The sequence below is a fragment of the Thalassophryne amazonica genome, chromosome 4 (genome assembly GCF_902500255.1).
Source record: "Thalassophryne amazonica chromosome 4, fThaAma1.1, whole genome shotgun sequence".
In the NCBI taxonomy this organism is placed as follows: Eukaryota; Metazoa; Chordata; class Actinopteri; order Batrachoidiformes; family Batrachoididae; genus Thalassophryne; species Thalassophryne amazonica.
Genome location: NC_047106.1, coordinates 40,601,257 through 40,613,499, shown reverse-complemented (window position 1 = coordinate 40,613,499; position 12,243 = coordinate 40,601,257). Strand labels below are relative to the sequence as shown.

At 41.1% G+C, this 12,243-nt stretch overlaps 1 protein-coding gene across 1 annotated transcript; it reads right to left on the bottom strand.

The window, feature by feature from the left end:
• Nucleotides 1-375: 375 nt before the first annotated feature.
• LOC117508901 (CD276 antigen-like) lies at nucleotides 376-12,243 on the bottom strand. Its single transcript, XM_034168743.1, has 4 exons — nucleotides 12,237-12,243; nucleotides 11,822-12,133; nucleotides 3,822-4,168; nucleotides 376-381 (listed from the first exon to the last, which is right to left on the bottom strand). Exons 1-4 carry the CDS (start codon nucleotides 12,241-12,243, stop codon nucleotides 376-378), a joined length of 672 nt encoding a protein of 223 aa, XP_034024634.1.

The following is a 12,243-nucleotide window of genomic DNA, read 5'->3' as shown; positions in this document are numbered from 1 at the left end:
ATCATGTATTTTTTTTTTCACAGCAGCTGCGTGATGTCGTTACACCGTGTGCACAAAACCATTGCAGCGGCACGTTCATGCTGCCCATTGGCTCAATGTTTTTGTGGTTCACTCATATGAGCTGTTCCGCCATGATTCGCCCTGATTTGTACTTATTCGTACTATGTGTGAAGGGGCCTTAAGTTTGGGAATGGCTAATTTAGGGAACTTAGGAATATGACGTCTGTGGATGCATAGCTTACGTTTTTCATGTCATTTGCTCAGAATTTCCCTAAATTGTCACCCTGTCCTGTAACTATGCCTATGTGACATTTTACTTATAAGCATGATTTGTGTTAAACTTCTACTTACATGCATGCAGACTCTACATCTACATTACTCCTAGAAAGAAAATTAAATAAATCAAACACATTATCAATGACATCTTTGTCTGATCATAAGTAAAAGCGCAAAAACGTGAAACAGTTGTGACAAATCGCATTTATACACTTACGCTTTTCTGCAGTTCTTCAGCAGCAGTACAAGTAATGCCAAAGACCAAGAAACAGCGTTGCACAGATGGCTACTATCGCCAAATGGTGAAACTCTCAAGTGGCTTCTCGGGGTTCACCTTAGATACAAACAATTATTATTATTATTATATTATTATTATTATTATTATTATATTATTATTATGCCAGACAGAGATTGACCATGTCATAAAAAGCACAAGAGGGAACCAACAACATAACTTTTTAAAAAAATAGTCTTTATAGGTGTGATCTCTTGTGGTGCCACTTTTTTATTTGATTGATTTGATTTTATTAACCTCCAATGGAGACATAAAAACACATGATAAAAGCATTACAAAACAACAACATGATAATAACCAAAATAGAAATGATCTGGACTAGAATGGAGACAAAAGATTATTGACCATTGATATATCGTGCCTAGTAAACAAAAATACTTGACACTGTCCGAGATACCACACTCTGGTCTCAAACGTAACGTACGTTTACATACACCTTTGACGAGTTCTCACAGAGATATCTGGCCAGCGATATGTTGTACTATATTAGATGTTTGAATAACAGCAGACACTAAATTCTTTTGACTAGAGTTTTCACCTTTAAAAACGCGAGTGAGAAGATATTTACATACACCATGAGTACGTGAAGATGATACAAACATAGACTTAAACAGAGAAAGCTGTTGCATCTCAACATAAGTATGAACCTGATCTATGTTCGAAGCCTGAAGTAGTAGAACATTTTTACAATATGACTTAACACCTACACAGATTTAAGAAATTTGCCTGGGTAACCTCGAGCTGATTCATGCGGTTTTACCCTGGTATACACTCAAGACCGTATGTCAACACAGGACGAAGAGCTGCAGTATAAATACAGGTAATGGTACCCAGGGTTACCGCGTTGACGCAGAGACCTGCGCCCTGCAGACAGTAAAATGCTCTACGAGCCGCTTTGGACCTAGCTTCAGCGTGGCTGCGCATATGTTTGCAAGGATGACACCAAGGTGCTTCACTTCGGAATTTTCAGTGAGCTGGATACCACCGAGAGTTCCACCTCCATTCTGAGAAACAGCTTCTCCCAAATGTCACACATGTAGTTTTCCGTCGGATTACAGCGAAGTCGTGCGATTAATATAGCGATCCGCTGCATCTATGAGCTTCTGCAGCCCAGAGAGGTCAAATACAGAGGAGCAAATCGTCGCGTAAACAACACAGTTGTAGGTAGTGTCAACCTAATGGAGTATACCACAATGCATATCTGACAGTTCCTGCACGAGGTCCTGATATAGAAGATTGAAGATGAAGGGTGAGGATAGGCCTCCCTGACGAGTACCCTTCTTGATCACGTCCGTCCATCAGTTCTGACCTGCTTTTCAAAGTCACCAATGGTCACAACTGTCAAATCCTTCCCCACAACGTAGCTCGGCACCTATTGCTCGCACAAACTTCATATTTGGTGGGTACATGCCTTGGAGGAGTACTTTGCATGGGTTCGAAGGCCAGTGACCTTGACCTACTTTTCAAGGTCACCAATGGTCACAACTGTCACATCCTTTGCTACAACATAACTCTGCACCTTTTGCTCGTAGAAACTTCATATTTGGTGGGTACATGCCTTGGAGGAGTACTTCACATGGGTTCGAAGGCCAGTGACCTTGACCTCCATTTCAAGGTCACCAGTGGTTGAAATAGTTTTGAAGGCTGGCGACTGTGACTGACTTTTTATGGTGTCTGTTTGTCACATCCTCTAAATAAATATTATGCCAATCTCCAATTTTTTCATTGTATATCCCAGTTTACATTAAACACATAAGGCTTCAACCAAATACCCACCCCATCCCAGTATATATTACTGCACTTTGCATGGAAATAATACTGCGCGCGGGGTATTTCGTGATGAATGTCTCCAGTTTCTTTCTGCAACGCCACATGTCACAAACATTACTAATAAAGATTATATCACAACTTTATGAACCCAACCGTTTTTTTTATCACAATCATAAACATGCTGTACACCCTAACAGTTCCAATTTGAAAACATGATGCAGTGCTTATTACGTCCACCAAGGACATAATAAAATCATCAGGGTTTATTTATTTGTCTGTCTGTTAGCAAGATTACATCAAAACTACTGCACAGATTTTGATGAAATTTTCACCACAGAGACATATTAGGCCATGTAAGACTCCATTAAATTTGGATATGATCCCAATCTGGATCCAGATTCTGGATCAAGTTTCACTTTATATAGGCTTTGAAGGATTACTATTAGCAGGATAACATCAAAACTACCGCACAGATTTAGATGAATTTTTCACCACAGATACATATTAGGCCATAGAAGACTCCATTAAATTTGAAAATGATCCCTATCCGGATCCTGATTCTGGATCAAGTTTCACTTTATACAGCCTTTGAAGGATTACGTCAAAATTACTTCATGGATTCTCACCATATATTCACCAGGGTCATATATTACGCCACGGAAGACTCCAGTAAATTTTGGAGGTGATCCAGATCTGTATTCTGGATCAAGATTTCACTTTATATACACTTTGAAGAATTATGTCTAAACTACTTCATGGATTCTGACCAAAATTGCACCACAGATAGATATTAGGGCACGGAAGACTCCATTAAATTTTTGGGAGGTGATCCGAATCTGGATTGGTGGACGTCAGAAATCTGTGATTGCTCTTGTTTTAAAAAAAATGAAATTAATTAAAAGAATCACCAATGCAATAACAGACACATGAGTTCAAATATGTGTGATATATTTCATGGTTGTGTACTTGCCTTAGTGGGTCAATTAAAAAAATGTTTGTTGGGGAGGGAGCTATGTATCATAATCATAAAGTGTGTACAGTCTTTACATGAATCTGGGTTTTTTTTTTTTCCTCAATAATTAGAAGGTTTAGTCTTAACTGGACTGAGATGTGGTCAAAAAATGGGTAAAGTGAAATGTTTTATTTGAATTAAACTACTTTCAGTACATCAACTGATATGAACATTAAGCAAAAACAAGCTGAAACTCTGTGGTTTTCAATCTGCAGAGTTGACAAGAAAGGTTTCAGAGTAAGCAAATTACACATAAAGCGGATGTGGGCCCAAAAGTTTCCACTGGCTTTTAAGATTCCTAAAATTTCATCACTGATTGATAACCCAGAACCAAGGTTGGGTAGGATTACTTTGAAATGTAATCCAAAAGTAATCAGATTACAAGTAATCCAAATGTATGTACATACATACATGTAATCCACATGTATTCTTTCAAAGTAATCCTACCCAACCTTGCCCATAACATACCTTTGAAAAGAGCACATTTAGTCTTTTGTAATTTAAAATGCAGTACTCACACACTGTGAATGTGTCCGAGATGACGATCCCTACAGAGCACCCGAAGGACTGTGGCACTCTGTTGGAGCAGTTGAAGTGCGCTGTGCTGGAGCTGTTGACCAACTTGGAGTTTGGATCGCTTACTTCGCTGCTGCTAAACACTTTCCACGCCTCGCCACTATGATTCACAGGCACAGAGATGTTCCATGTCACCTTGGTGGCCGGGTAGCCGCCATGTGAGGAGCATGTCACCATGCAGATGTAGGAGTGGCTTTCATCAGAACAATTCACTGAGACTGTGGGTTTGCTGTAGGGCGCTAGACATGAGAGAGTCCAGATTGAATGAGTGAGCCATGGTAGATCCCAATATAACTTCACAAAAACAAAATAATGTCTGATTATGTTGACACAAATAAACCCTCTGATGCATTTGCCCTTCTTGACTCAACAAGATGATTGTCTTCTATTGAAGTTTTCTTTAGACACTTCCATTATCGCTTGACAAGCCTAACCTGTAACATTTTATGTTGTTTGAGATGACATTGTGAGATGATGCTCTCTTAGAGTTAACAGCAGCTGAAGAAAGGACTTGTTGTCCCTCTCTGGAAAAGAAAGTGTGATTGCCATGATTACAACAACTATGGGAGTATTACACCACTCTCTGTGTACCTGCAAGGGTCATTTCAGTAGGATCCAGCATCAGTTGTCAGCTTTCATGATAAAGAAGTCAACCGTCAACTGCATTTCAACTCTGCAAACATCGTATTTTCTGGAGTGGGAGTCAAAATCCAACCCTTCATCTGCGTTGTGACACCTTGATAATAGATCAAGGTGAGGGTTGCCTATTGGTGTGAAATATGGTGGGGACCTCATGTGCCCCATGGCCACTAACAGGAACTCTGAACACGAGATGGCAAAGGGGGCTCTGGTGAAACAAGAAGTCCACAACGACGGATCAGGCAGAGGAGGTGATGGCTGCTAACCCAGTGGCTGTGAAGGAGAAGGATTGTCCGGGATTCCCCAGCCATCAGACCAGGCTAAGGATCTGCCAAGAATCGTGTGTTTGTTGGCATGCAACAAACAATAGGGGGAGGTGATGGTCTAGTGGTTAAGTGTTGGGCTTGAGACCAGAGGATCCTCAGTTCAAATCCCAGCCTGACTGGAAAATCACTAAGGGCACCTTGAGCAAAGTCCTTAATCCCCTAGTTGCTCCCGGTGTGTAGTGAGCACCTTGTATGCCAGCACCCTGATACTGGGATGAATGTGAGACAATATTGTAAAGCGCTTTGAGCGTCTGATGCAGATGGAAAAGCGCTATATAAATGCAGTCCATTTACCATGCAGTTCCCACATTAAACAAACCCAGGAACAGCCTTCTCGAGATCAACAACTGGATATAGATATCCACGAGGGATTGCCACAACAAAGATGTTCTGGAGAATAAGTCATGTAGGATTAGAAAGTTGGCACTTTACATTGACATAACTCAGCCAAAGCACAAAAACCTGACATACACACATCTCCACGGCCACGCGCAGAGGTATCAAAAGTGACTTGAGCGTGGAAATGTGCGGTGCATCACGCAAAAATCCTGGCTGGCGTACGTACGTTTCTACAGCTATTGTGCCATCTCCAACAAGTACAGGTGACGCAGGGAACAAGTTAAAAGTGTAAAAACAAGAAGTCATCAGTGTGATGTGCACATCAGAGACACGCTGATGAACATTTAACACACCTAATGTGTTTGCAATTATATGGATGGTTATAAAAGCATGCGCAAAGTGATATGTAAAATGGCACTAACAATGGCATTGGTAGAGAAACTTGCAAATGGTGCAATCCGATGTGAGCGTGTATTCAGGGAACACGAAGATTTACTACAAAATGAGGATAATTGGCTCTGAAACTGATTTAGATTACCGAGGCCACTGTTACTGGAGTTGCGCACAGAAATGCGCTTGGCCCAGAGCGCAATATGGCAAGGAGCCGGGGTTGTCGGTGCACACACAGGTGCTGACCACGCTGGGCATCCTGGCATCAGGGGTATTCCAGCATGAGCTAGCTGATTAGTCAGGCGTGTGCCAGTCAACCTTGCGCCGAGCCACAATCATCCAAATGTCATCAGGTACATTACAACTTTACAGCACATTTTGCAGCAAGAGCCAGTTTCACGAATGTAATCGGAGCTATTAACTGCACACATTTTGTTATAAAGGCGCCATCACATGATGAGTTTGTTTCTGTTAATAGGAAACATTTTCATTCCATCAGTGTTCAAATCATATGTGGTGCACACATGTGCATCAGGCAGCTGGCACGGCGAGGCATGGGGGGGGGCTGCTTGTGTTAAAATAGTTTATTTATTTGTGTAATTGTTCCAAATGAAAACCAGCGTGGACACATTTGGGCATGTGTGCATTCAGATATGTTTTAATGCGCCTTAAATGTACCTTAAATATTGTTTTACAGGATAAGGTACATGGCTTTATTATTATTATTAGTATTAATGTCTTTTTTATTTTTGATTGATGATGCTGCAGAGCTACTTAACAGGCTTCCTGTGTTCAGTATTTTGTCAATAAACGCATGTGTAAATTGGGAATGTCACATTGTCAGCGGATGCGCGCCTCACCTTTTTAACATCAGTGTGTGTGCGCTGTTCTGTGTGTCGGCCTCACACACTCACGCTCAGCAGCTCCCATGAACATTTTTCCAGTTTCATGATTAATCCGTTTAACAGCGTATCGAATAAACTCTCCCTGCGTGTCTCCACAGAATTTCCAGTCATCTGTAGTATGATTTCTTTTCTGTATTCATGTTGTCTGATGTGACATTGTGGGGAATCCCTGTTCAAAGGGCCTATTTACATAAAACTGCATATTTAAATAGGGCGTGGCCAGGGAGGAGTTTGGTTCCACGCTCAATTCCACGTTCAATGGGATGTACAAATGGAACGTGCGTGAATTCATGCCTACGCACACTTTCATACATCTGAATATATTTGTGCTTACGTCAGATTCAGGGTTTTGGCGTACGCCAACTTTCAGTAGAAAGTCCACACGTCTTTATACGTGAGGCACCTGGTGATTCCTGTCTAATCTGAGAATCCTTGGGTTCTAGACATTGTGTCAAATGAGTGGTTACTTCAGGAGACCTGCTTCTATAGGCATGTGGCAGGTGTCTCAGTGTTAAGGACCCCAGCAACCTGAAAAGACCAAGGTGCAACTGTATCAGCAAACTGTAGCTGGTACATGGCTTTCTGGATATGAACCAGTTGTCATCTATGGTGGTTGCAAATCTACACCTGTGGCATTTCTGTTGTGCGGTGAATTTGGCAATGTGCAGCACTTTTAGACCTAAGCTGATCTGACGTGTGATGTGGCACCAGAAAGGAGGAAGTATTGAGAAATCAACAAAATGATGTTGTTGAAAGGCAGGGGATCGGCGATTAATTGGAATATTTTAGAACATTTGCGGTTTGCTGAAAATCACAATGTAGAAGTTAACTTTCAGGGAGAAGTATTGAAATGAGTGAATAACTTTAAACACCTAAAATCAAAAAATCAAATCAATTTTATTTATATAGCACCAAATCACAACAAACAGTTGCCCCAAGGCGCTTTATATTGTAAGGCAAGGCCATACAATAATTACGGAAAAATCCCAACGGTCAAAACGACCCCCTGTGAGCAAGCACTTGGCGACAGTGGGAAGGAAAACTCCCTTTTACCAGGAAGAAACCTCCAGCAGAACCAGGCTCAGGGAGGGGCAGTCTTCTGGGACTGGTTGGGGCTGATGGAGAGAACCAGGAAAAAGACATGCTGTGGAGGGGAGCAGAGATCAATCACTAATGATTAAATGCAGAGAAAGAGAAAGAGAAAGAAACACTCAGTGCATCATGGGAACTCCCCAGCAGTCTAAGTCTATAGCAGCATAACTAAGGGATGGTTCAGGGTCACCTGATCCAGCCCTAACTATAAGCTTTAGCAAAAAGGAACGTTTTAAGCCTAATCTTAAAAGTAGAGAGGGTGTCTGTCTCCCTGATCTGAATTGGGAGCTCGTTCCACAGGAGAGGAGCCTGAAAGCTGAAGGCTCTGCCTCCCATTCTACTCTTACAAACCCTAGGAACTACAAGTAAGCCTGCAGTCTGAGAGCGAAGCGATCTATTGGGGTGATATGGTACTATGAGGTCCCTAAGATAAGATGGGACCTGATTATTCAAAACCTTATAAGAAGAAGAATTTTAAATTATATTCTAGAATTAACAGGAAGGCAATGAAGAAAGGCCAATATGGGTGAAATATGCTCTCTCCTTCTAGTCCCTGTCAGTACTCTAGCTGCAGCATTTTGAATTAACTGAAGGCTTTTCAGGGAACTTCTAGGACAACCTGATAATAATGAATTACAATAGTCCAGCCTAGAGGAAATAAATGCATGAATTAGTTTTTCAGCATCACTCTGAGACAAGACCTTTCTAATTTTAGAGATATTGCGCAAATGCAAAAAAGCAGTCCTACATATTTGTTTAATATGTGCATTGAATGACATATCCTGATCAAAAATGACTCCAAGATTTCTCACAGTATTACTAGAGGTCAGGGTAATGCCATCCAGAGTAAGGATCTGGTTAGACACCATGTTTCTAAGATTTGTGGGGCCAAGTACAATAACTTCAGTTTTATCTGAGTTTAAAAGCAGGAAATTAGAGGTCATCCATGTCTTTATGTCTGTAAGACAATCCTGCAGTTTAGCTAATTGGTGTGTGTCCTCTGGCTTCATGGATAGATAAAGCTGGGTATCATCTGCGTAACAATGAAAATTTAAGCAATGCTGTCTAATAACTGCCTAAGGGAAACATGTATAAAGTGAATAAAATTGTTCCTAGCACAGAACCTTGTGGAACTCCATAATTAACCTTAGTCTGTGAAGAAGATTCCCCATTTACATGAACAAATTGTAATCTATTAGATAAATATGATTCAAACCACCGCAGCGCAGTGCCTTTAATACCTATGGCATGCTCTAATCTCTGTAATAAAATTTATGGTCAACAGTATCAAAGCAGCACTGAGGTCTAACAGAACAAGCACAGAGATGAGTCCACTGTCTGAGGCCATAAGACATTCGTAACCTTCACTAATGCTGTTTCTGTACTATGATAAAACAGTGACTCAGTAAAGAATGGAGAAATGCCTGCAGAAGTACGTACAGAATGAAAGCTAGATTGAACAACAGGAAGAGTGTCAGGCGTATGACTGAAGAATTAACAAGAAATTTAAAGGTCAGCTTTGGAAAACAGTGGGAGGGCCGAGACATGGGAACACTGCACAAAAGTTCCCCTCTTAATTTACAGTAAACTACTGGCAGCTACAGTTGACAGCATTATAGTGTTACTCTAAAATGTACAGTGTGCCCACTGTAACATACAACAGTTTATTACTGTAAAAACGTTACAGCACAGGCCCATAACCAGACTTTTCAAAAGGGGGCGTGGCATGGGGTGTCATCTTGCCTGATCCTGACCTACAGTCTAGGCGTATGTGCTACTTGCTGTGCTCTTGATAAATGATTTGACTGACTAAGTCATATGGGATGAGTTCAGTGCACATGATATAACTGCATGGGTATTCTCCAAGATCTCTGGCTTCCTCCCACTTCCAAACAGAGGCAGGTTAGATGAATTGGAAACTTCAAATTGACCGTATGTGTGTGTCGACATGTAGCCCTGCATACTGGTTGAAGAAAACTCCATTTGTCACACAGGACTTTGATGCCAGGTTCCAGCGCCAGCTGTAATCAGTTATTGAGGCTGATCAATCCAGTCTGTGTTGTTAACGAGCCGCTTTGCGCTGCAAGAAAAAGACTCGCAGCGCCTCATGTGCTCATAACATCTCAGTCTGCGCACGATGACGTTATCCCATGTTCCAGAAAACAATAAAATAATCTGAAAATACTCAGTTTTGTCTCAGTGTGGAGTGGAGCAGCCAGGGACTGCATGCAAGTGCACGCTCGTCAATATAAGTGTTCTACCTGCCATTCTGCGTTCTGACACCGAAAACATGGTGCAGCTCCGACTCGAACCACAGGGACGCCAATAGTCTGTAAAAATCCATAAATTAATCCATAAATTAAGGGACAATTAAGATAATGGTTCCTGAGATGACAACTTCCTCCTCCTTCTTCTCTGATGTCGGCACACCGGGAAGGTCCTGGTTTTTTAGTGGAGCGCAGTTCAAAATCCAAATATTTATCTCTTCAAGAATTGTGCACCAGGAAAGGATAAATTTCAAACTATTGTTTAATTTTAGTCTTAAATATTCATGAAAACATTACGCATTATGTGTCACCTAAACTTTAAGTTGTTGATGTTTATGTGAATAAACCTTGAATAAGTACTGTGTAAATGTTTTAGGCACATTTGGTCCAACTGAAACATTTAAAAAATCATGAAAATCAGCTAAATAGCTCATATTTATAATGATATGAGTAACAGTGTGTGTATATATATATATATATATATATATATATATATATATATATATATATATATATATATATATAAATGGTAGGATTACTTTGAAATGTAATCCAAAAGTAATCAGATTACAAGTAATCCAAATGTATGTACATACATACATGTAATCCACATGTATTTGTTGTGTGGGCCGCTGAAGAGGTACTGCTGGCCCACCACCACCAGAGGGCACCCTGCCTGGAGTGCGGGCTTCAGGCACCAGAGGGCGCTGCCGCCTCACAGGAGCAGCCGGGTGACAGCTGACACTCATCACCTATGACAGCTGTCACCACTCATTGGATCAGCATCGGTATATCAGCAAGACGTCATCTCCACCTCTTTGCCGAGATATCGTTCTACCTGGAAGGTAACGTACCTCAGCTGACTGTTTGACAGTATTCTTTTGTAACTTTGTGCGTTGTATTGTGGACTACTTTTCCAACGAGAGGTGGTGGTAGCTTTCCTGCCGTATGGATTCCTGGGTGCAAACGCGCCCTCATTTAATTGCTTTTTGTCCTCGCCAGCAGTACCAGGTCTGACACGCGGAGGCAGTGGCCACCTGGGAGTTCGGGACTTGGCGGCTCCAGTATTCCTGGGGTCTGGTGGCGGAGGAAATCGTGTGGTTCCGGTTCTGCTTTGGACAGGCGTCTCCTATCTTCGAGCCTGCCCACACGACACCTTTGTGAATTGACTCTTGTCTATTATTGTAACCTGTTGTGTTTGTTGTGCACATTCACAACAGTAAAGTGTTGTTATTTGACCTACTCCATTGTCCGTTCATTTGCGCCCCCTGTTGTGGGTCCGTGTACCTACACTTTCCCAACAGTATTCTTTCAAAGTAATCCTACCCAACCTTGATATATATACCTTTATTTAACCAGGTAAAAAAACTCATTGAGATTAAAACCTCTTTTTCAAGAGTGACCTGGCCAAGACGGCAGCACAAAAGCAAAATACTTACATCAAACACAAGAACACACATTCAAAAAACAGAACTGCAGCACATAGTTACAAAACGCAATTACACAATCCAATTCTTAAATCTTAATTATATGTCCTTTACGATTGTTTCAAATTCTCCCAGTTACAAGATGTGTCAATTTGAAGTCCTTCTGCAAAATGTTCCAAGTGGACGGGGCAGCAACTTTAAAAGCCTTTTTGCCCAATTTAGTTCTGACTCTTGGGTCCTGCATCAGTATATCGTCCTGAGACTGTGTGACCTGTTACCTTAAATATTGTTAACAGGATAAACCTACAAACTTCTCATCTCCTATGATTTAAAAGGTAATGTATTTATTTGTTGAAGGTAAATATTATCAGAAAGGAGCTGGAAGAATACTGATATGAGAAGCTTTGAATCTGTAATAGTTTGCTGTATTGTGATATAGGAATAAAGTCCCATCAACATAAACCCCATCCATCAACAGTCAAATCAAAAAACTCCTCACGAACGTACCTGTCACAAAGACACGGTGTGTTTCTTCACTTTTTCCTTCGTCTTTGTACACAATGATGCACTGATAGTTCCCGTTGTTAGAGACCTTTAGGTTGTGAAAGTGCACAGACGTGTTGTTGCGGTCAAGAGTGGTGCCTGGCCATGTGTTTGAGATGTTCCTGTTTTCATAAAATCCATTAACAAATTCAACGTTGTGCTGTCCAGAATTTCTCTGCAGGTAGAAAAGCTTTATTTCCTTGTGTTTGTTAGAGGAGCAGTATAAGGTAAGCTTTCCACCAACTTCTCCTCTGTGCTGTTGATTTGAATCACCATCTGAAAGACAAATGGCAGCAGGCGTGAAATGTCAGATTGGGAAGTTATGATATAAAAATATAACTTAAAAAGGGGATGAATGAATTCAAATGGCATGCCATACAATTCAT

What these genes read in the sequence shown, in the direction of transcription:
- LOC117508901 (XM_034168743.1), bottom strand. An exon ending in ACACCGTGTCTTTGTGACAG is followed by an intron (nt 4,169 to 11,821) that starts GTACGTTCGTGA and finishes TCTCATGTCTAG; the next exon opens with CGCCCTACAGCAAACCCACA.